Genomic DNA, 23,360 nt, shown 5'->3' with positions numbered 1-23,360 from the left:
GTCATGCTAAAACATCTGACTTCATTAGATGTGTTTACCCTGCCAGACGCTCGCGACAACAGAGGAAAACTTTCACCTTGCTCACAAGCCATTCTCTGGTGGGGAATAACAAATAAGTCATTGTTAGGCATGCTGTGGGACTATTATTCTACCTGCCTCCGAGCCAAGACTAACAGCCACATACCGGGTGTATAAAATGAGACAACAGGCAAAATGATATCCGACCTCCTCCATGGTATCGCATGCTGAATTGTAAAGTAGCCTTTACATGCCAACACAAATGAAAACATTTTTAAACCTAGTTTCCAAAACACTGAAACGGAAAATCATAAGAAACATATCTGTGTTAGTCAAAATAACGCAGTCTTAATGGCGTTGAAGTGTAAATAAACAGCGATTCATTTCCCTTGAAATGTTTTGCATGTTGACCGACATTTTCTACATACAGTGGGGAAAATAAGTATTTAGTCAACCACTAATTGTGCAAGTTCTCCCACTTAAAATATTAGAGAGGCCTGTAATTGTCAACATGGGTAAACCTCAACCATGAGAGACAGAATGTGAAAAAAAAAAAACAGAAAATCACATTTTTTGATTTTTTTATTTATTTTTTATTATTTCCAAATTAGAGTGGAAAATAAGTATTTGATCTATACCAAAAGTTCATCTCAATACTTTGTTATGTACCCTTTGTTGGCAATAACACCAAACGTTTTCTGTAACTCTTTAGAAGCTTTTCACACACTGTTGCTGGTATTTTGGCCCATTCCTCCATGCAGATCTCCTCTAGAGCAGTGATGTTTTGGGGCTGTCGTTGTCCTTCTTGACATCACAACGGCTCTTGGCATATGTAGTCTTTTGTGCTGCTTTCGGTGTTGAAAAAAGGACAAGAAATGATGGAAATATGGAGATAGATACAGTGGGGAGAACAAGTATTTGATACACTGCCAATGGGTTTTCCCATTGACTGTGTATCAAACACTTGTTCTCCCCACTGTACATGGTCCACACAGCGTTTTAATGCATATTTATGAGTGCAATAAAACTATAAAACTCAAATGACATTATCTCCCGTTTTTCTTGGTCGATTGACTTCAAATAAAAACTGGTGTGGACATCAACTTCCGCACTTTCAAATGAGACCAACCAGCGGCACGTGGTTCAAAGACGACATGAGTAAACGCGTCACTGCTAACACGTTTGGTGTTAAAGGGTTAAAACTCGCCCTTGACACCTTGTGGTGTATTTCAATCACTACCTTACGTAGTTAAAGTCACTGTGGAAGAATGGCAGGGAGCCCATGTGACGTCATCGCTCGGCGACGTCAACAATGGCGAGCTACTAGTTTCTTTTTTGATTGAATTTTTCAAATTTTATTAAAACGAGAACATTTAGAGGGGTTTTAATATAAAATTACTACAATTTGTGCTAATATTTATCTTTTAAGAACTACAAGTCTTTCTATCCGTGGAGCCCTTTAAAAGAAAGATGTTTATAATTTTAATGCCATCTAGTGGATTTATTGTTAGAATAAACAAATGCTACAAAGCCCTTAAGGTGACATGGAAGAAAAAAAAAAAAAAAAAAAAACAGAATAGAGAGGGAAAAAAAAGTTGACGTAAAAAAAACAACGTCATATAAAGGGACACGAAAAGAAAAAAAACACGAAAGTAAAAAAAAAAAAAAAAAAAAAAAAAGCTCCGGAAAAAAAAAAGACCCGGAAGTAAAAAAGAAAAGTTGAGGTTGAAGCAAAAAAATAATTAAAATTTTACGTCGAAGCAGAAAAAAAAAGTTGAGGTTGAAGCAAACAAAATTTTTTTTTACGTCAAAGCAAAAAAAAAAAAAAAAAAAAAAAAAAACATAAACAAACAAAAAAGAAAAATACAACTTTGAAAAAAAAAGTTTTTCGATTTGGCCCTAATCCACCGTCGTACCTTTTTTACTTCCGGGTCTTTTTTTTTTCCGGGGCATTTTTTATTTTTTTGCTTCGACCTTTTTTTTTTTTTTTTTTTTTTTTTTTTTTTTTTTTTTTTTTTTGCTTTGACATAAAAAAATCTTTCGTGTCCCTTTAGGAGTTTAGGGGCACTATTTTTTTTTTTTTTAACGTCAACTTTTTTTTTTCCTCTGTTTTTTTCTTTTTCTTCCATGTCTCCTTAGGGGCTCCGTAAAATACAGTACTTATAGACAGTATGTTTGAATTTCTATCCGTTTTGTGTCTTATCTTTCCATTCCAACAATAATTTACAAAAAAATATGGAATATTTAAGAGATGGTTTGAAATGCTATTAATTACGACTAATTAATTTTTAAGCTGTGATTAACTCGAGTAAAAATTTTAATCGTTTGACAGCCCTAAAATGGACTACTCCTACTACAAAATAGTTCACCCAGCAAACGGATGCTAAACCACTACCGTAAATAGAATCCCCATCGGTTGATTGAGCACAAAATCAACCAATCGGAAACAGAGGTTTTGTGGTTTGCCTATGACGTCATGCCTCCAGCCAATCGAATCCCTCCGCTGAGTGTCAACGCCTCCTCCGTGTCATTGGCGAAGGGATACTATATAAACAAGTCGCCATCAACCCTTAAAGGGCAGACTTGTACAAACTCCCAGGCTGTGGGGAGTCTTCGAAGCAGATTTTTGGGGCTCGGAAAAAAAGCTATAAACCCCTCCTCACAGAAGGAAACTTGCCTGGAAACGCGACGTCGATATAATAATTTTGTACTTCACTGAAAAAACAAACAAACTGCACTTTGAAAACCGATAACACTTCAAGCGGAAGCCTGCTATAGCAAGAAGGACGTACTGTAATTTTCCATGTAAGTACATTTCAAGTCAAAACTCAACGACGTAGTATTTGTTTCTCGAAGAATCCCAACTTTGGTGTGTATTTTCAAACGTTTCCTTGCATTTCCGAGGAATGACAACATGCGATTAAATGTTAGTCACGTACCATTTGACGAATATGCTGGCTAGTGACATGCTACGTCGCTAACGATGAACGTGACTTCGCCTCATGTGACGTTTCTGTTTTTTTTTTTTTTTATTTGCGTCCTTGTCTTTACCTTTAATCGCTCACGACGAGCACAAAATGATAACCAGCCCTGTCGAGCTACACATTAACATGATCTTCTGTCAGTAGATTAGGGAAAAAAACAAGCTGCACTGGCGTTCACACCCCTCACGGCAAGTTCTGCTCATTTTCGATGTTTTCACATATTGCACAAAAAACTGAAATATTTCTTTAAAAAATGAAATATGTCATTCCACGTGATTTATAAACGGCGTTGATTATATAACAGCGGCATTCACAAGCTCTGATCCCGTTTTAGCTCGTTGAATGCAAGTTAGAGGCTGAAATAAGGATCCACCCTGAGAGCTCTTGGTCGGCATTTTGTCCGTACATGTCTTGATCATCCGCGTGATTATTGCACATTTTCCGTTTGTCCACAGAGGTCATCCACGGGTGCCTTTTAGTCTGTCAAAGGCCACACTGCTGACAAAGGTCGGTGACTCAATGGCTTATTAATAGCAGGGCAGATATGGTCTAGGTGGAAGATTAATAAGGGCAACGTTTTCTCCTATCGTAGTTTGGTTTCAATGGTTTGTGCCTACAATCAGAATGATGGGATTTCAATTAACGCAAGCCATAGACTTCATAATGTATTGACGGGACACTGGGCCGATTAATAGGGGGCCAGCATTGTTGGCGAGGCCGTCAAAGCTAAGCGAGTGGAATCTCAGACAAAGACCTTTTTTCGTTGAAAATTCTTGTGAATAAATGCTTAAATCCCTGGATTCTTTATAGATATGGACGTAAAACAGTCTCGATTCTTGGTTAAAAGCAAATAAAAAAACGTGCAGTTAACATTTATTTTACGTAAATATGCCGATGTACAATGCTAGTCTGTTAGTGAATGTAGCTAGCGGACGCCTTAAGTAAACAAAGCTTTTCCGGAGAATAAATGTTTAAATTGAATTGAATTGAAATTTTCATAGATATGGACGTAATACAGTCTCGATTCTTGGTTAAAAGCAAAAAAACAAAAACAAAAAACAAAAAAAACAAAAAAAAACGTGCAGTTAGCATTTATTTTACGTAAATATGTTGAAGTACAATGTAGCTAGCGGCCGCCTTATGTAAACAGAGCTTTTCCAGTGAAAAGTCTTGTAAATAAATGTTTAAATCCCCGGATTTTTTATAGATATGGACGTAAAACAGTCTCGATTCTTGGTTAAAAGCAAAAAAAATATGCAGTTAGCGTTTATTTTACGTAAATATGTGTCAGCACAATGCTAGTCTGTTAGTAAATGTAGCTAGCGGCCGCCTTATCTAAACAGAGCTTTTGCGTTGAAAATTTTGTGAATAAATGCTTAAATACCGGAATTCTTTATAGATATGGACATAAAACAGTTTCGTTTCTTGGTTAAAAGCATAAATAACGTGCATTTAGCATTTATTTTACGTAAATATGTCGAAGTACAATGCTAGTCTGTTAGTAAAAGTAGCCAGCGGCCACCTTATGTAAACGGAGCTTTTCCAGTGAAAATTCTTCTGAATAAATGCTTAAATCCCACAGTTCCTTATAGACATGGATGTAAAACAGTCTCGATTGTTTGTTAAAAGCAAAAAAAACAAAAACAAAAAAAAAACAATGTGCAGTTAACATTTATTTTACGTAAATATTGCGAACTATGAGGCTAGTCAGTCAGGAAATTAGCGGCTGCCATATGTAAACAAAGAGCTTTTAGAAGACTTAGATCAGGAAGCCAGCGCATGTACAGACGCGCCCATCGCACACACAAACCGGCTGAGTGACATAGGTGACAGCCTGCGCGCACATTTGTTGCTTGTGAATCATCTAGGGGCAAGGCTGCATCTAACCCCTTTTGTACTTTTTATTGTGCATTTTCAATTGTGGTCGAATATTTGGGGCGAGTTTTATGTGATTGTTTTCGATGATATGCAGACGCTAACTGGCACATGCTAATTGTTTTTTATTGCTGTATCGGCAGCTACTAGTAAACACAAATTTGAATTTCTGTTATTGAAAATGAGACTGATTTAATTTCATTTTATTTTGGTTCAATTCTGCAAGTGTTGATGTCATGAGCAGCTGAATGAAGTCGGCAAATTTTGGAGCTTAGCTCACTGTCTAGCTAGGGCTTAGCGGGAACAGTACAATGATGTATATGTTTTTGGATGGTCTTTTTTTTATTTAGAGGGCGTTTTGAGGTATTTAAAGAGTTAATTCTGATTTACACGGAAATCCGGTTTACATCGCCAGCACAGGAAGTGAACCTTACCTGTATTCCGCTATTAGAACTAGAAGATTTTTTCCCCCAGATGACTTGAATATGTCTGGGAAGACTTTGGTTGACTCGGCATATTCATATAATACCGTTTAATCCAGGCTAATATGGAGGACCAAATGGAACAGAATGAAATACTGTACAGTGGTACCTCTACTTACGAAATCAATTGGTTCTGGAAGTAGCTTCATAAACAGATTATTCCGTAAAGTAGAGATGCGTTTGTAAATGCCCTAATTTGTGCACAGCCCCCAAATTTTAGACATGAATCTTTTTTTCACAAAGCATAAAAATGCATCAAAACATGTAACAAATACAGGGGGTTGGACAAAATAATGGAAACATTTAACATTTTGCTATCCTAATCATCGAACATAATTGTTAATGAACGGTATGAGGAACATTCTGATGAAGTTGAGCATCTTGTATGGCCGGCATAATCCCCAGACCTCAACATTATTGAGCATTTATGGTAAGTTTTAGAGATTCGATTCAGACGTTGATTTCCAGCCCCATCGTCTCTAATAAGATGGTGTTCTAACTGAAGAATGGCATAAAATTTCTTTGGAAACAATCACAAGATGTATGAATTAATACCTTGGAGAATTGAGGCTGTAATTGGCGCAAAAGGCAGACCAACACCATATTAGTTTTGTTGATTTTTTTCTTTAATGCGGTTTTCATTATTTTGTCCAACACCTGTACATGTTACAATTAGATTATTGCACAGTAAACATGAAATGAGAGATCTGCATAATGTAAACACAAAAAATAAAGAATAAAAGTTAATACTCACGTAAAGCTGATGTAGCACCTCATGGTGCGAGGGGCGAATGAAGAGGATGCTGAGATGCACACATACAGTTGAAGTTCCTCTTAGCCAATCGTATGCCAGGACAATGCTAGGCAATAGACAATAGCAGAGCAAGTATATTACGTACGGTAAAATCTGGGAGCCTCTGTGCCTCACGCATCCTGAAATGTCATTCATAACAAGAGGCAAAATTCTGTATGTAGAGAGGTTCGTAAGTAGAGGTATCACTGTATAAGGTACAATGTCATTTTGTCCTTTTTGGTCCTCCATAGGCTAAGTGGTTAATCTATGAATGATGAAGATTGCTGTATATGACAGGGATCCAGGAGGCTTTGTCTCCGCACACTTGCTGCTTTTAAGAAGCAAAATAAATGTTTACTTGTTCCAAAAATCTTTTTGACAATTGTTTGTCATGTTATGGGACTATTTGCGATGGCGATGTTAAAATCATATATTGTGCAGGCCTAGTACAGGTAGAGTAAGTAAGAGTAGCGTTACTTCAAAATATTACTCAAGTAGTCATGTGAAAAAGTATTTGGTGAAAAGAATACTCAAGTAATGAGATAGACTGTAAGTGCTTACGATGTTTTTTTTTTTTTTTTAAACAATGGTATTTTTTCTCAGCACAGTTATCTAAATATTATACTTTACTATAACATATTACATAACCACATTAAGCCAAAGAAATACAAAAAAAATTCATTGAATTCTGCCAAGTGAAAAAAATCAACAGAAATGAAGCATCATTTGTGGAAAGAGCATGAGCGCCCTCTAGTGGAGAAAACGTATTTCCTATTATGAAAATAATATGAGGATCATTTCCATGGTCAATCGGTGACTAATAAATCCTGTATACTAGAGTTGGGAATCTTGGGGGACCTTACGATTTAGAGGCTACGATTCGATTATAAATAGATTATTGGTACCCCCCCTCAGCAGCTTTAAAGTACAATGAATTCATTTAATGTTGTGAATCAACTGTTAAAGTTGTTAAAATTGCTCCCTTGTTTCTACTTTCGGAATGTGAAAGCTTTAAAACTGTTTCATCATTTAAAGATAGATTTAAGTCAAGATTATGCCGATTTAGTATTAGATAGCATTTTAGATAAAAAGTTGATCAGGTTCGCTCGGAAGGTTCGCTACAACAGAGCTTTCCTGAGAAGTCTACTGCTTTAAGATGGCAGCTGTTTACTAACGCCGGCGAGTCTGTCATTTCGTATCTCGTTCTCTATACATGTGCTAACGCCGCCAAGTCTGTCATTTTGCATCTAGTGATATACATGTAATAGCTACCGTAGCATTATGTGTGTGTAGTTTGTAGCAACTGGGCGTTGTTTGTAGTAGCTGTCGGCGATTTTTTTTTTTTCATCCTGAAGACCGCACCGACTGTTTTAGTTCCACTTTACTTAGCATATTTAAATAATTAGAATATAGATGTTTGTGAGTCGTTCTTGAATTTTCAGCGGCTGATTCGCAAATAATCTAAGAATCGGAAATTTCACACAGCTTTACTGTTCCATTTTTTTTTAGGCATGCCACTCAGTTACCCATTGAACAAGACAACTACGTCATATACTACGTCACACAGCCCACTCTTCCGCCGTTTGCGCGATCAGCCTGTCACTCTTCCCAACTCGCAGACTCATCCAAAGAAAACAAGGACAAATCTGGTCCATCCTCTTCATCGACTTGATGAAATAACGTATTAGCTTGTGCTAAATTTAGTTTTCGATTCATTCCGCACATTTCAAAGTCGCTTGCTACCTCGCCTCCCTCTCCTTAGGTGGTGCCTCGCTCGGCAATTTATTAAAAATGCTCACATTACATCCGTCCTTCGTGACTTCACAATGGCTCCTGGGATATGTAGTGTTTCGTGGTGCTTTCGGTTCTGAAAAAAGGACAAGAAATGTGGTCATAAACACATGGTCCATGCAGTGTGTTAATGCTTATTTATGAGGGCAATAACCGCAACTTCCGCACCTTTAAATGAGACCAACCAGTGGCACGTGGGTGACGTATTTACAGCGTGACAAGGCTTCAAAGATGATATGCGTGAACGTATCGCCACTGGCACGGCCAGTGTTAAAGTGTTAAACACTGGCGACTCTAGCCGGCACAAGTTTTTTTTTTTATTATTATATATAGCATAAATTAAAAACCTGATTCTTATCCCCTGAAAAATGGCCGGCTCAGCCGGCTTTCCGATGTTAACATGACAGAAACGATATTGCATTTTCATCCCGTCATGTTCTATTGTCCCGAGCCACGTTTTCAGCTCGTCATCGTAACGAAAAAAAGCGTTCGTCGCCGAAATATTTTCGTTCGACAAAAACAACACTGGTACCTGCCGTAAGTTAACATTTGGATGTCAATGAATATTTTTAGTTTAGAAAATGTAAACTGTTGGAATAATGCTGAGGTAATAATAATTTGAATTGTTTGTTTTTCAGGATCCAGAACCTCGTCACGTGTCGGAAAGGATATTTATTTGAGAACTCAATCTTCCTGCATTTCCATCACACTCGTCACCGCTGCCTTGAGGATTTTTTTCTGGGTGGTGACGCGGAGGGTCAAAACAACTGAGAAGCAAATCTTATTGCAGCTATGCAGCTTGAAATTCAAGTAGCACTGAACTTTATTATTTCCTATTTATACAACAAACTTCCTCGGCGACGTGTGAATATCTTTGGCGAGGAGCTGGAGAGCCTGCTGAGGAAAAAATATGAAGGCCACTGGTATCCGGATAAACCGTACAAAGGTTCGGGGTTCCGCTGCATCCACGTAGGGGAGAAGGTGGACCCAGTTGTAGAGCGTGCGGCTAAAGAGAGCGGGCTTGCCATCGAAGATGTCCGCAATAACCTCCCTCAGGACCTCAGCGTGTGGATCGACCCGTTCGAGGTCTCCTACCAGATCGGCGAGAAGGGAGCGGTCAAGGTGTTGTACGTCGACGACAACGGCGAGAATGGCTCTGAGCTGGACAAGGAAATCAAGAACAGCTTTAATCCCGAGGCCCAGGTTTTCATGCCCATCGCCGAGCCCGCGGGGGCGTCCTCGGAGTCCAGTTCCCCTTCGCCACCTTTCGGCCAGTCGGCCTCAGTCAGCCCCTCCTTCGTGCCACGCTCGGCCCAGCCGTTGACGTTCACCACGGCCACCTTCGCCGCCACCAAGTTCGGCTCCACCAAGATGAAGAGCGGCGGCCGCGGCAACAACAATAACAACGGCGGAGCTAACAACAAAGCGGCTCGGTCGTCGCCGATTGGCAACCTGGGACTGAACGTCAACACCTTACTGAAGCAGAAAGCCATCTCCACCTCCATGCACTCGCTGTACGGGCTGGGCCTGAGTCAGCAGCAACAGAAAGCCTCCGCTCTGTCCCCCAACGCCAAGGAATTCGTTTTCCCGAATCTCCAGGGTCAGGCCAGCCCCGCCGAGGGTTCCCTGGGACTCGGACCCCTGCCGTATAACAATGCCTTCGATGTGTTCGCAGCCTACGGAAGCCTCAATGACAAGTCCCTCGTGGACGGCCTCAATTTCAGTCTGAGCACCATGCAGTATTCTAACCAGCAATTCCAGCCCGTCATGGCTAACTAAAGTCACAAAGCAGATGGATATTTACGAACGACGGAAAGCGCACACTGATAGCGACTCGTCCGTCAAAGCGCATGTGCCCGAGGGTGTTTTTACCGGAACCCCCTTGAGTTGATTTCTACTCGGAAAGCTTGTTGTACAAACACATCCAAGCTCGGTTACTTCAATTCATCATGCGTCATTGTTTTTCTCTTTTTTTTTTTTTTTTTTGCCAACCAAGCACAATTTTCTTTCCTTTTTTTTAACCATGTTAAAGAAAATACTCCAAAGAAATTCAGAAAAAGAAGTTTTGGCCTCTTAAAGTATTTTACAGGTGGTAAGAAGAGGCTGATTTTTATGAATTGGCACTAAGTGGGGTTACTTGGTCTTTTTCTAATTGTATAATTTAATTTAGTACAAAGTTTGTAAGATATCAGAGTATATATTGTTTCTATGACATGGTATTGCATTTATATCTTTTTACTACTCCAGTGATCTGTGATGGCTGCAGCAGCTTTTCTTTATTTTTCTTTTTAAAAAGAATTGTGAGAGAAATCCATCTTTATATATATATGAAAATACACCAGATATTCTAAAGATTTTGTACAGCAGTGATTTTCAACCTTTTTTGAGCCACGGCCACTTATTGCATTAAAAAAAATCCCAAACCACCATCAAAAATGTAAAAATGAATGTCTATAAACTATATTAACAATATATCCATTGCTGTCACTGTTGTAGTGTCGCTAGCTAGCTAACAGCTGCTTAGCTGACTCAGCTAGCGCCATTTAGCGCTAGCTAACGGCCGCTTAGCTGATTCAGCTGGCGCCATTTAGCGCTAGCTAGTTAGCCGCGCCAGCTAGCGCTAGCTAGTTAGCCGCGCCAGCTAGCGCTAGCTAGCCGCGCCAGCTAGCGCTAGCTAGCAGCCTCCGCCTCCGCTAGCGCTAGCTAGCTAGCTAGCCACCAGCTAGCGCTAGCTAGCTAGCTAGCCACCAGCTAGCGCTAGCCCGAGTGCCATTCTTACCTATTCCACAGCACTAAACAAAGAAATTAGCTACCTATTGACAACTACTGATTAAAAAGAGCATTGCATAATTACAAACCATTGGTCAGCAGACATATTTTTACATAAATTAGATGAGAGTGGATATTTTCCCCCAGGCACAGTGGTTGAAAAACACTGTTGTACAGAGTATTTCTTTTTAGTGGTGGAACTCAAGTGTAGGAATATTTGCTATTTCTGAAAGATGAATTGTATTTTCTGTTAAGAGGTTTTTGCTATACTATGGACAACAAATGTAATCGTATGGATATTAATTTTGTACCTACATTGTGCAATACTTGATGAGATAAAAAAAAAAAAACGGTATAAAGTATTTTGAGTCAGTGTCTTACATGTCGAGAGAGACTGAAATAGTTTATATTAAGTTTGTATTAAATGCTTCGAAATGATATGCTTGTCTTTATTTTTTTTAATTTCATATTTGCACCCTTGTCTTTTTAATAAAAGGAACTACAGTTGGAAGATCTTTAACTCCATTTTTGTCATTTTTTTCTTTTACTGCGTGAGAGCCAGTTTAGGTTTGTTAAGGTGTTAGCACACTTAGCAGTTTAGCTAGTTAATAATAGTGAGGAGGTGTAGTCACGTGCTGGTGTCATAAGGGCGACCAGAGATTAAGACTGCAGTCTTGTAAACGTCAGCTCTGCAGGCCGAGGTTATTGTCAACACTTATTATGGGATGGAAGATTTTTTTTTTTACCTTTGAAGGAAATGGAATACAAATGACATTATGAAAATACTCTTTAAAAATAAATACTTGTTTCTAATAGCTGCAGGCATTTAAAAGGTTACAATCTAAATGTAACTTGTAGTGTTAGCGTAGCATTTGCCTAAGCATTAGGTTTAGTATGGCGAGCATCCTCTTAAACTCTCGTTTACATTTTGCGATGTCCTGGTGGGTTTATTTATTTGAAAATAATGTACTGTTCCTGCTGAGCGTATATTCATAAAAAGGAGTCCTGCGTTTGTTGGTTTGGTAGCACAAGACCAAATTAATCCTTTAACACTGGAACTACCGGGGTTTTTTGTGCTATATCGAAATACCAGAAGGGCATCAAAATGAATTTTATACCTTCTTGTGAAAAAGAGCATCTCAAGGTCAGTTGTGTGCTGTATATCCAAGTCGAGAAATAAGTACGGCCTTTGAAATGGTTAATGTTTTTGCTCTTTCTTGTAAAAAAACAAAACAAAAGTTTAAGGGCAGCTTTTTGTTGTATGGGCATGTTTTCATCATTCGCGTTGAATCTTTAGGATATTTTAAATAAATATTGGACATAAATTTGTTTGGCAACTTTTGTTAATTAGTAATGCATGATACATCGATAATCGTGAGCATCGTCAATACCGCGATTACCGTTCAATATTTGAATCGTAGCTCACTGAATCGTAATCGAATCGAATCAAATCGTGGGGTGCCTAAGATGGCACACACTTGATTACAATGCCACTGTAATTAAACAAATAATCGAAGCAGCAAAATTTGATTCGAAGCTTTTTTTCCTAATCGAACTACTCTAGTTAATCGATTAATCGTTGCAGCACTATTACAGTCCATAAAATCAGTTTAAAAAACGTACAAAATACTATTTTGGTAACAAATGGTGGACTGGGCAACATCATAGACATAACCATCTTGCAACTAAAAATGAACTATTTCAGCTTTTCATGAGTATATGGCGGAAAACACTCAGGTGACTTGAAGTTCCGCTCTGAGACGCCTGATTTGGCCAACTTTCAAAATAGTGCGATATGCTTGTGTGATACATTATTGGAAAGCTTAAAATCTCAATTTTCTGGGGGAAGAAAAATTTTGAACAGGAGGGCATTTAAAAAAAAAACAAAAACAATTTAAACAGCAAAACCCTAACTGGAGGTGAAAGCACGCGAGAGCAGAATTAAAGACGCCACGATTTTAACAGGATATTATCGCGTACATACCATGTTTCGATCCAAAAACTCCATGTAGCATGTATCACCGAGTGTCAAGACACAGCTGTGAATGGCCACACCCGGATTTTGGGGGGATTTTATGGGTGAAACATGGTGATATAACAAGGGTCGCGATGCAGAAATCGCAGACAACAAGGAGTGGTTGAGATTTTCTTTTTCATATAGTTACCCTTTTAAACATTTAAAAAAAAAATGTTTGGACTGATTATTTATCATCTAACAAATCGGGGAAAATGCGACAGTAACGAAAAAAATACATTTAAGCGATAGTTATGAGGTAGATATCCGTGACTTTTTTTACAGACGCCAAATTTTTCATTGTGACGTAATTTGTTTAAAAGTTTAAAATATGCTAGTGAATACTTTTTTAAAGTCGTTTTCTTTTTTTTAAACTAAATATTAGACAAAATTTAATGATTCTGAGCTAAAAATGACAGACATTTTGAATAATAAACATAATTGCTTGCCTTCTTTTTATGGCTAGGTTGAAACAAACGCGGTTGCGCGACGTCTGTAAACGAGGGTTTTCAGGGTAAAACGGACAAATTAAAAATAGTTCAAAGGCTAAGGGCGCCATGAATCTGCTATGGCAGCATATAGACATATTGTTCTATCAAACACAACAGTTGTTTTGACATAAAATACAGCAGTTTCTTTTAAAGAGGAGAGCAAGAGCAGAAACTGCTTTTTTAGTCTTGTCTGTGTTTTCCGCCATATCCTTTCAAAGACGTCGTTTGGGTTAGCTTAACGAGAATCACCCGAATGAGGTTAACACCTGAATGTGATGTTTTGATTTTGGCACACGTGTGACTCAGTCACATCGCCCCGTGAGGAAGCATGACTGCAAATCTGTGAGCTGCACACTTGATTAAAAATACATGACCATGAGCGAAGATAAAGAGGATCTAAAAAGCCTGCATCATCCACCGATAAACCCCGATGCAGAGAGACTTAAATGAACACTGTGTTTGGCCAGGATAGAACTTTAGTCATTTGCAGCTTTCAAGTGCTGCCAAGTCATAATAGTCGGGATCATCCATTCTAGCCTATTCTTATTCCGACAAAAACACCGCATCAATCCACCGTGGAGTCATAATCCATATTTCATTGCTCTCGCGAGCCTAAAAGGAAAGCTTTCTTGCTATTTGCTTACTTTGTCTTCCCTCTCACTCTCTTAACGTCTGTTTGTTTTGCTTTGCCAGCACAGCTGAAGGTTAGCGCACCGCGAGGGTGTTGCAAACACTTCAATAGATTTAAAAATAGACTTTGCAGGGTGTCTGCGTCATCTGAGGAGAATCCTCGCCTCTCCGCCCACCTGCCGGCGAGGGATATGCAAATACGGCCGAGGGAACAATTCTTTCCACGGGTAACTGCATCACGGCCGAACACGCTGACGTCACGCGTGACGAGATGGTCGTGAATCCGGGCACGGCGCTCCTATCTCAAGGCAAAGGCATGAAGAGGAGCTTGAAAAGCAGGCATGTACACTGACAGAGACAAGGAGAGGTCAATATGTTTTTGTGACTACGTTGCAAGTAAACCTTGTAGCTATGACAACCGTCTCCTTTAGTTTTGGTCGTTCTGATGTCGTGCTGCCACGATTAATCGATTAACTCGAGTATTCGAGAAGAAAAAAACTATTCAAATTAAATTTTGTTGCTTCGAGTATTCGTTTAATTAAAATGGCGTTGTATTGGTTTATTTTGAAAGTATTTGCATTTAGTTTTATTGATTAGGGTGGATAGACTGTCTCTGGTCTGCCTCTTCACATGGCTGAAGCCAACTGCTCCCAGTTAAGACTAACGTAAGCTAAGTTTATGTTTGAGCTAATGTTTTTTAATGCATTCATAATTTAGTTTATAGGTATATTTAACCGATTTTTGTGGAAATTTGTGTCAACCATTTGTTAAGAGCATTGTAAATAAAACTTTAGCATTTTATATCATTTAATCTAGCAGACTTTTTCTATGTAAGTTAGCCAATTGTTCTTTTGTTTTACATAGATCCTTATTTATTAAAAAAAAAAAAAAAAATTTATACCGTTTGAGGCTAAGCTCAGGTATTTTAATTTTTCATGTTCCTTATCCGTTTACTCGATTATTCGAACTAACTTGTTTATCGATTAATCGACTACTAAAACATTCGATAGTTGCAGCCCTATTCTGATGACTGCTTGTTGCGGTCTAGAGGCTGATTCATGGAAAGTAAATAAATTTAAATCTCCTTTATTTTAATCATGTTTTTGTTGTAGAGCAGGTGTCGGCAACCTTTAACACTCAAAGAGCCATTTTGACCCTGTGTACACAGAAAAGACAACACTGGGAGCCACCAGGGCTGCAGCTATCGATTATTTTAGCAGTCGATTAATCGATGAACTATTTAGTTCAAATAATCGAGTAATCGGATAAGAAAAATACAAAATTAAAATACCTGAGTTGAGCCTCAAACGGTATAAAAAATATTTTAAAACCATCTACAGTGGGGCAAATAAGTACTTACCAGTAAGTTTCTTTTTTGAATAAAACGCTTTTTGTGTGCAAAAAATGACTTCTGTGGTGAATCATCAGCCAGCCATCATCAGCAATATGACAATTATAACTCCATACATACAAGAAACAGTGCAACTGAATATTCAGAGAGATTGAGACAGCTGTTCTTTCTCAATGCTGTGATATCAGACAATCCACTGCAACAAATCCCCAGCAAAAAAAGTGCTCTGATATCTTCCCAATTTTGTCAAATCGTGCAAAATTTGATCACATTAGACAACCATACTGAGCTGTTACCAAACACTAAAACATACTGTAAAAAGGTTGTCCGCCCGATTGCCTACCCGAGCGGTCCACTGTCCGAAAAAGCCAAGGCAGCACTGCCCTGCTAACACTCAAGATGCTAATTGGAGCAATCCAACCCTGTGGTTTTGTCAGTGCGAATGACTAATGAGGACCTCAGTGCTCACAAAAGATATGCTGATAAGAGTCAGATGACCCTTCTATGGATACAATAGTGATTTGTATCAACTGATCCACCCTTGGTATTTCTGGTGTTGGACTGGGCAATTTTGGTTAATTTTACAATCAAAAGGACTTCAGATTGTGGCTCTATGAAGTCCAATCAATCTCATTTAGTAAAGTACCCTCTGGCATCAATGCGGGACTTTCACGTTGGCCACGGTGAGGTCATTTAAATGACTCAAAAAAGACCCAGCAGCTGTATTCATCCCGGATTTATGAATAGACAATCCCATTTTCATACAATACGCCAAGTTAAAATTGGTCCCTTCTCAATTTTGGACGTTCAATCAATCAATCACAGCCAACTCACATTCATACCTATGGACAATTTGGAGGCTTGGGTTGGGTTTCTTCACATACTACGTCTTCAAAACATTCGCATTCAAAACAGACTTTCGGCTTTTGTTCAGACTCTTAATTGCTTTATGTTGGAATGCAAGTGTTATTTGTTCTAATGTGAATCAGCAGGGATAGACGTCTGCTCAAACATCCATTTAGGCAAGATGTTTCGGCCGACGAAAAAGCTGGTTGAGTTAAAGAGTTCAAGAAAATTAGATTAACCAGTTAGTGAATAGGCAGCAGCTTCAGATGCTTCAGATGTTAATAACTACAACTCACCAAGGAAAATGAGGTCTGTGATTTTCCTCAGGTATTGTCTGACTTTATATTGTTCAACTGGACTAATCAACTATTCATTAGGCCAAATCGCTTACCGTGTTCTGGGAAATGAATTGGTGCACCTCATAAAAAAGTGCATCCAGCTTTGCAGCTCCCCTTGGCACTGTAGAGCCTTTAGCATAATTCAGCTGATTGTTTTGGGCCAGAACTTGGCAGTTTTTTCTCTTTTTTCACATTGCGCTCATTAATTTTTCCGGGAGCAGCAGGCAGTGCTTTTCTCAGGCAAGCTCTGAAAAAAGAAAACATTAAATGGCATCGACTTCATTTTTAAGAATAATCCCATGAACATCTATTTACCAGGCTTTAAAACTATATATTCTTTATATCATTTTAGCTTATGCTATGCATCAGCATCAATTATTGAGCGATCACTGAAGCATGTAATAGTAAGAAAAGTTAGAATATCCTTACTGTACATGGGAAACAATTTGATATAAAACTCAGATATCTCATCCTTGAGAAAGCACCGTTTCTCCTGAATTTAATGATCATCTGTGTAATTTAATTTTAGCAATTCCCTGGAGCTCTCTCCTAGCAAACCTTTCCTCTAATAATAGGGAAAGCAGGCACAGTCTCCCCTCAAATCTTTGTGCAGCTGGTTCTTCTGCACTAAAGAGATTAGGCTGGAGTCACGCACAAATGAACTTTCAGTTGTAAGTTAGCAATACTCTTTGTGTGCCCTGTGATTGACTGGCACCCCGTCCCAAAACCTGAAATAGATACGCTAAATAATTTTATTTCGAGAGCGCTTTTTTAAAACTGCAACTGAACCGAAGCTATTTCCCCCCAAAAAGAATCCAAAAATCCTTTAAATGTTAATACATCCACATCCTAAAATTCTCAGAAGGAATTACAGCCCCTGACAAAAGTCTTGTCGCTTATCCATTTTGTAGAAACAATGGCGTACCGCACGCAGGCTATTTTTAGACCGTGACGTCGCATCGTAAAGCGGAAGTAAAGCCGAAGTGGGACATTATAGACCCTCCCTCGCATAGACCCAACGTAATTAGTAGAGATGTCCCGATCGATCGATCGGGTCCGATCACGTCATTTTCAAAGTATCGGAATCAGCAAAAAAATATCGGCCATGCCTTTTTTTAATATATATATATTTTAATTAAATTGTTTTCTAATTGTATTTAACGTTACAGACATAAGATGTTACACTCATCCAGAGTCTTTAATTTAGGTTTAAAGTAGGGTTATCGAAAAGATCCCGACAACGGCGTCAATTAATTAATTAAAAAATGTGTCATGTTATTATATTTATCGCTATTAATATATGCGCTGCATGACCCTCTCACTCAATGTCGCCCTCAATGTGCAATGACGCCGTTTTACCTATATAGAGAGATAAAAGGCAGCGCAAAATGAGTAGAGTGCATTTCGGCAGCCTTTGGAGCTTTCCTTCAAACTGCTATAACCTTGCAATCCCTCTCCCTATGATTTGATTTATCATGGGAAGCAATGTGGGGAAGCAAGGTGACAATTGATCTATGTCGTAACACCTTCAGTTCTTTTCCTAAAGCAGAGGAGATATATCCATTGGTAGCGCGACGCACAGTCATGGTTGTACTTCCCATATGGTTCCACGTCCCATCATGCATTGGGGCATGACTGCAGTATAATTTACTGAAAGCTCAACAAATACACTAGATGGCAATAGTTAGTCACAATAGACAAAGTGACAAGTCTTTCTATCCGTGGATCCCTCTCACAGAAAGAATGTTAATAATGTAAATGCCATCTTGAGGATTTATTGTCATAATAAACAAATACAGTACTTACGTACTGTATGTTGAATGTATACATTCGTCCGAGTTTTATTCATTTTTTTCTTAATGCATTGCCAAAATGTATATGATCGGGAAAAATTATCGGGAATGATTGGAATTGAATCGGGAGCAAAAAAAAAAGCAATCGGATCGGGAAAAATCGGGATCGGCTGATACTCAAACTAAAACGATCGGGATCAGATGGGGAGCAAAAAAACATGATCGGAACAACCCTAGTAATTAGTGCTACTTTTCTCCGGTAATCTTACAAAAAAGAAAATGCCGATCACGCATTGCTTTTTTGGAACTTGTAGAAACGACTCTAGACATTACGACACATGAGGATGTTTTCTTCATACGTTTCCGGAAACCAAAAACAGCTCGGCGAATCCATTCACGTTTCATATGCAGTAAATATTATGTTAGGTTGGCATGGTCTTTCAGAGGACAAAGAGGTAAGCCATTTTTATATTTTTAACTTCTTTTTTTAGCGTAACGTTGTGTCGTACTGCTTCTGTCTGACAATGAATGACCTGAAGAGAATTACAATGGTATCTGACTGCCACTGTTACCGTTTCTGTTATATATATATATAAAAAAACAACTTTAGTGAGGGGGAAGTGTAAATAAATTATAGGATTAGGATGTGTTATCAATGAAAAAATTAAAAGTGTTCGTTGGCTGTCACTGAGTAGCATTTGCGATCGCTACACAAAGCTAACTAAATTACCCCCAAGAACGGTAAGAGACGTAAGACAACCAGAGGATATATAAGAAAGACAGGGCTGATGGTAAAGGATAGCTTGTTGAAACAGGAGAATGTCATTGTCAGTCGCGTCGATAAAAAAGCTAAAGCTATGCTTAGGTCGGCTTGTTTTTCTTCGGCCAAAGCCATCTCTTTAACTGAACATTTTTATGTTCTTCCACATCTTTGCCAGTCTATATGGCACCAGGCACATCATTTTCAGAGAGAATTGGTAGGTTTAGCTCTGTAAACATCTCCTTCGTACACGATTTCCATTCATTTCCTTTTAGGGACAAACGGTGGCTTGTCCCTACTTAGCAACAGTAGCTAATGTCATGAATATTAATGAGCGGAAGTGACGTGTTGGTTGCGGTACGCCATTGCTAATAACCTGACTTTTAATTATTCAGTTGGTTTCAGAAATGGCTAATATGAAAGCCAAGACCCTCCCAAATGATGTTGAATGAACAAAAATATATTTGTTTTACTAAAAAAAGATTTATCATTTAATGAAGACATAAAGGTCAAATTTTGAAACTCCCAAAAGAATTGTGACACACATTATTTGATGTCAAATAATTATTTCTTTATGTGGGATTTTTTCCACGCTGAATAAATGCACTTGTATTGAAGGTTGGATTTTTCTTTTTTTCCATTAAGGTCCCATATTATTTGAATAAAAAAAATATTAGAAGCTAAAAAACACATCTTAACCAGGGGTGCCAATAATTATGGAGGGCACTGTATTTTGATTGATTGTATTTGACCATCATTTATAAATAAATTCTTTAAAAATCAAACTGTGATTTTCTGTTTTTTTGTCTGTCATGGTTGAGGTTTACCCATGTTGACTTTTACAGGCCTCTCTTATATTTTCAAGTGGGAGAACTTGCACAATTAGTGGTTGACTAAATACTTATTTGCCCCACTGTGAAAGTGTGAAACTGTCCTGCAGTCAGGTCAAAAATCTTTTTTGGTTCTTGTTTCAACTCACAGCTTTATTACCTGGTTAATGGCACGTAATTTAAGTTAAAAAGAAAAAACCTTTGCAAATATATAAATTGCTGCACCACTAATTTGGAAGGGAATAATGGCTTAAGTGTGGCGGTGAGCCACTAAACTTATTTTATGTGGTAAGTATTTTGGTGTGTGGAATGAATAAAACATTAGAGCACTTTGTTTATTTCTATCCCTCAACCGTAACTCGTTCTTTACATAATTGAATTCTAGACAGTTGGAGGTGGTGCATCTAATTGAACCGTGAGCCAGGGAATGATTTGTTTCCGCGCTGACTCCATGGTTTCGAGGACTTGCTCTGCTGTGCATCGACAGGCGCAACCTGAAGGGTAAGTGCACTTAAAATAGCGTTCAAGAAATATTGCTTTGTTTTACTGCTACAGGACTCCCTCTACAGTTGGGGAGCGTTACTTCCATTTTTTTCTTCAAAACATAAAATATTCATGACAAAGAATCAGTGCAGGGGTGGGGCAAAGGGGAGGTGAGGTGGCACCGAGGCTCTAGGGCAGTTTTTGCACCACGGACTGGTGTGACGTGGGCTTTTTTCACGGACCGGCAATGTGTGGCGGAAAATTACAGTAAATATAAAATAACACGACGGGGATAAAAACTGACATTAAGTGCAGGGAAAATGTAACTCAACTAGGAATACAGCTTTCGATTATTTTAGTCGTCGATTCATCGATCAACTAGTTAGATGGAGTAATCGGATTAGGAACATTTAATTCTTTGCTGGATAAATTTTAGTAGATGTAAAAGAAAAGATTGCTAAGATTGCACTTTTAAAATAAGCATTAAATGCATATACAAAATAAAATTCCAGAGTGTTTCTGCGAACTATGCAGAATTGCATTTTCATTAAAAAATAAATTAAAATACCTAATCTTAGCCTCAAACAATATAAAAACATATTAACAAATGAGGATCTAAGTATAACAAAAGAACAATTGGCTAACTTACAAAGCAAAAGCCTGCTAGCTTAAATGCTATAAAATGCTGACGATTTTTACAATGCTCTTAAGAAATCGTTCAAACACATATTCCCACAAAAAACGGCTATACCTATAAACCAAATTACGAATGCATATTAAAAAAACATGTTTAACTCAAACAAAAGCTTACCTTATGTTGGTCTTAACAGGGACCAGTTGGATTCACCCATGTTTGAGTTATATCATATTCAATGTTGCCACAAGAGGGCAGTGTATCCACCCAAAACAAAAAACCTTAAATGCAAACAAAACAATACATTACAATGCCACTCTAATTAAACTAATACTTGAAGCAGCAAAATTTGATTCAAATCTTTTTTCTAATCGAATTAATCGTTGCAGCACTAAATTCACCATACGCTGAATCAATCTTTTTTAACAGTAGCCTCTCCTAAAACTTGATAAATAACATCCTTGGTCAAGTTCTTATCCAACTGCGAAAGGTTTAGCAATACGGTTCGCCACGAGGTATGATGCTCTTAGTGTATTCGCTTTTGTTTGCTAGCTTTTAGCCAAATATAGGCAGAATGGACTTGGTTGTGTGTAGTGCTGCAACGATTAATTGATAAACTCGAGTAATCGATTAGAAAAAAAGATTCAAATTAAATTTCACTGCTACAAGTATTCGTTTAATTAAAGTGGCGTTGTAATGGTTTATTTTGAAAGTGTTTGCATTTAGTTTTATTCATTTGGGTGGATACACTGCCCTCTTGTCTGCCTCATTTCACATGGGTGAATCCAGCTGCTCACTGTTAAGACCAACATAAACTTTTGTTTGAGTTAGTTTTTTTTTATGCATTTGTAATTTATTTTACAGGAACATTCAGCTGTTTTTTGTGGGAATATGTGTCTGAACCATTGGTTAAGAGCATTGTAAAAAAAAAAATTTTTTTTAAAGCTATCATTTTATAGCATTTAAGCCAGCATGTCCAAAGTCCGGCCCGGGGGCCAAATGCGGCCCGTGGTCAAATTTCCTCCGGCCCCCAGCCTCTGTCATAAAATCAATAATGCCTGGCCCGCACACAGATTTAATAAATTGGTCAGCAGAATTGCTACCAGCATATGAAGTAGCTAACACACTAAATGCTGCTCCTCATTTACCCACTAAAAGGCAGCAGCACACTCACATTACCCCGTGTAACCCTTTACTTCCAATTTCCTAAAACTGCGACAATCAACTAAAAAAAAGAAAGTTGACTGCGACGGCCGACACTTCAAGGATAGGTGGAAAATGGATTATTTCTTCAGTAAAATACACAACAACTGTGTCTGTCTCATTTGCAAAGAGACGGTCGCTGTTTTTAAAGACTTCAATGTGAGGCGATATTACCAAACAAGACATGCTGACATGTACGACAAGATTACAGGGAATATACGCAGCGAGAAATTGAAGCAACTTGAAGCTAGTTTAATTTCACAGCAGCAGTATTTCGCAAGAGCCAGACAGTCGAAAGAGAATGCCAAAAAGGATAGTTACGAGATTGTTGAAAATGAAATTACTAATAAAAAAAAAATAATAAAGCAAATGTGACACACGGAACGGCTTGCTAAAATTTGCTTAAATATATTGTTCTATGTAGCGTCAGCCAAGATCGGCCCTCCACATTTTTACCACACCAAATCTGGCCCCCTTTGCAAAAAGTTTGGACACCCCTGATTTAAGCTAGCTAACTTTTGCGATATAAGTTAGCCAATTGTTCTTTTGTTTGTACATAGATCCTCATTTATTTACTTTTTTTATACTGTTTGAGGCTGAGCTGAGGTATTTTAATTTTTTATGTTCCATATACGATTACTCGGTTATTCAAACTAACTAGTTCATCGATTAATCGACTACTAGAATAATCGATAGCTACAGCCCTTGTATGCCCTTCTTCTGGCTCAGCAGGTGGCCTTTTCCCTGTAAAAAAAGCTGTCCAAAGATATCCCTGCCCGCAGCACACAACCAACAGCAGCTAACGTTACTGTTTACATTGACTAACGCTGGCCTGCAAAAACCCCAGTAACGGCGGCCAACCACTAGAGGGCGACATACATTCTTGGTGGGAGTATGTCAATCACTTTTTGGGCTAAAATGTTTGGCGATATATCACCTTTAATACAAGTATACTTCGAAAAACAGCGGGAAAGAGCACTAGTGGCCCATGCTTAACTGTGACAGATATTCTTTTAACATGAATTTAAAAACAACCATTTAGAAAATTGGAGCTGGTGAATGTCTTTGGAAGCGATTCAAGTCCCAAAATATCAAGCGATAGAATAACATTATACCCCCCACCCTTCCAATTCTAAACATCACCCCAACGTCTCCTATTCCCTTGTGATACCTCCCCACCACCCACATTTTTCCTATCCTTGTTGCACACAATGTGATTTTGTCCATGTGTGATGTATTGCCCAATCTTGCTCATTACAACAGAGGTTGTGACCG

The 23,360-nt window shown here is 38.4% G+C and overlaps 1 protein-coding gene and 1 long non-coding RNA gene across 4 annotated transcripts in view; one reads left to right on the top strand and one right to left on the bottom strand.

Annotated features, from left to right (window-relative positions):
- Positions 1 to 672: 672 nt before the first annotated feature.
- LOC130909787 (uncharacterized) overlaps positions 673 to 23,360 on the bottom strand; it is a 63,059-nt gene continuing 40,371 nt past the window's right edge. The window contains exons 4-7 of one of the 3 annotated variants that reach the window (XR_009061801.1): positions 16,436 to 16,629; positions 7,952 to 8,019; positions 6,114 to 6,219; positions 673 to 866 (exon numbers count right to left, since the gene is read on the bottom strand). This is a non-coding gene — a long non-coding RNA (uncharacterized LOC130909787). The remainder of the gene's footprint in view (positions 867 to 6,113; positions 6,220 to 7,951; positions 8,020 to 16,435; positions 16,630 to 23,360) is intronic. The other 2 variants (XR_009061799.1, XR_009061800.1) reach the window with 2 other exon arrangements.
- tob1b (transducer of ERBB2, 1b) lies at positions 2,600 to 11,041 on the top strand. Its single transcript, XM_057826642.1, has 2 exons — positions 2,600 to 2,823; positions 8,582 to 11,041. The coding sequence occupies exon 2, from the start codon at positions 8,736 to 8,738 to the stop codon at positions 9,720 to 9,722; it is 987 nt and encodes a 328-aa protein (XP_057682625.1). The 5' UTR covers positions 2,600 to 2,823; positions 8,582 to 8,735; the 3' UTR covers positions 9,723 to 11,041.

Source organism: Corythoichthys intestinalis, chromosome 21, assembly GCF_030265065.1.
Source record: "Corythoichthys intestinalis isolate RoL2023-P3 chromosome 21, ASM3026506v1, whole genome shotgun sequence".
Lineage (NCBI taxonomy): Eukaryota > Metazoa > Chordata > Actinopteri > Syngnathiformes > Syngnathidae > Corythoichthys > Corythoichthys intestinalis.
This window is presented reverse-complemented; position numbering and strand designations above follow the sequence as displayed.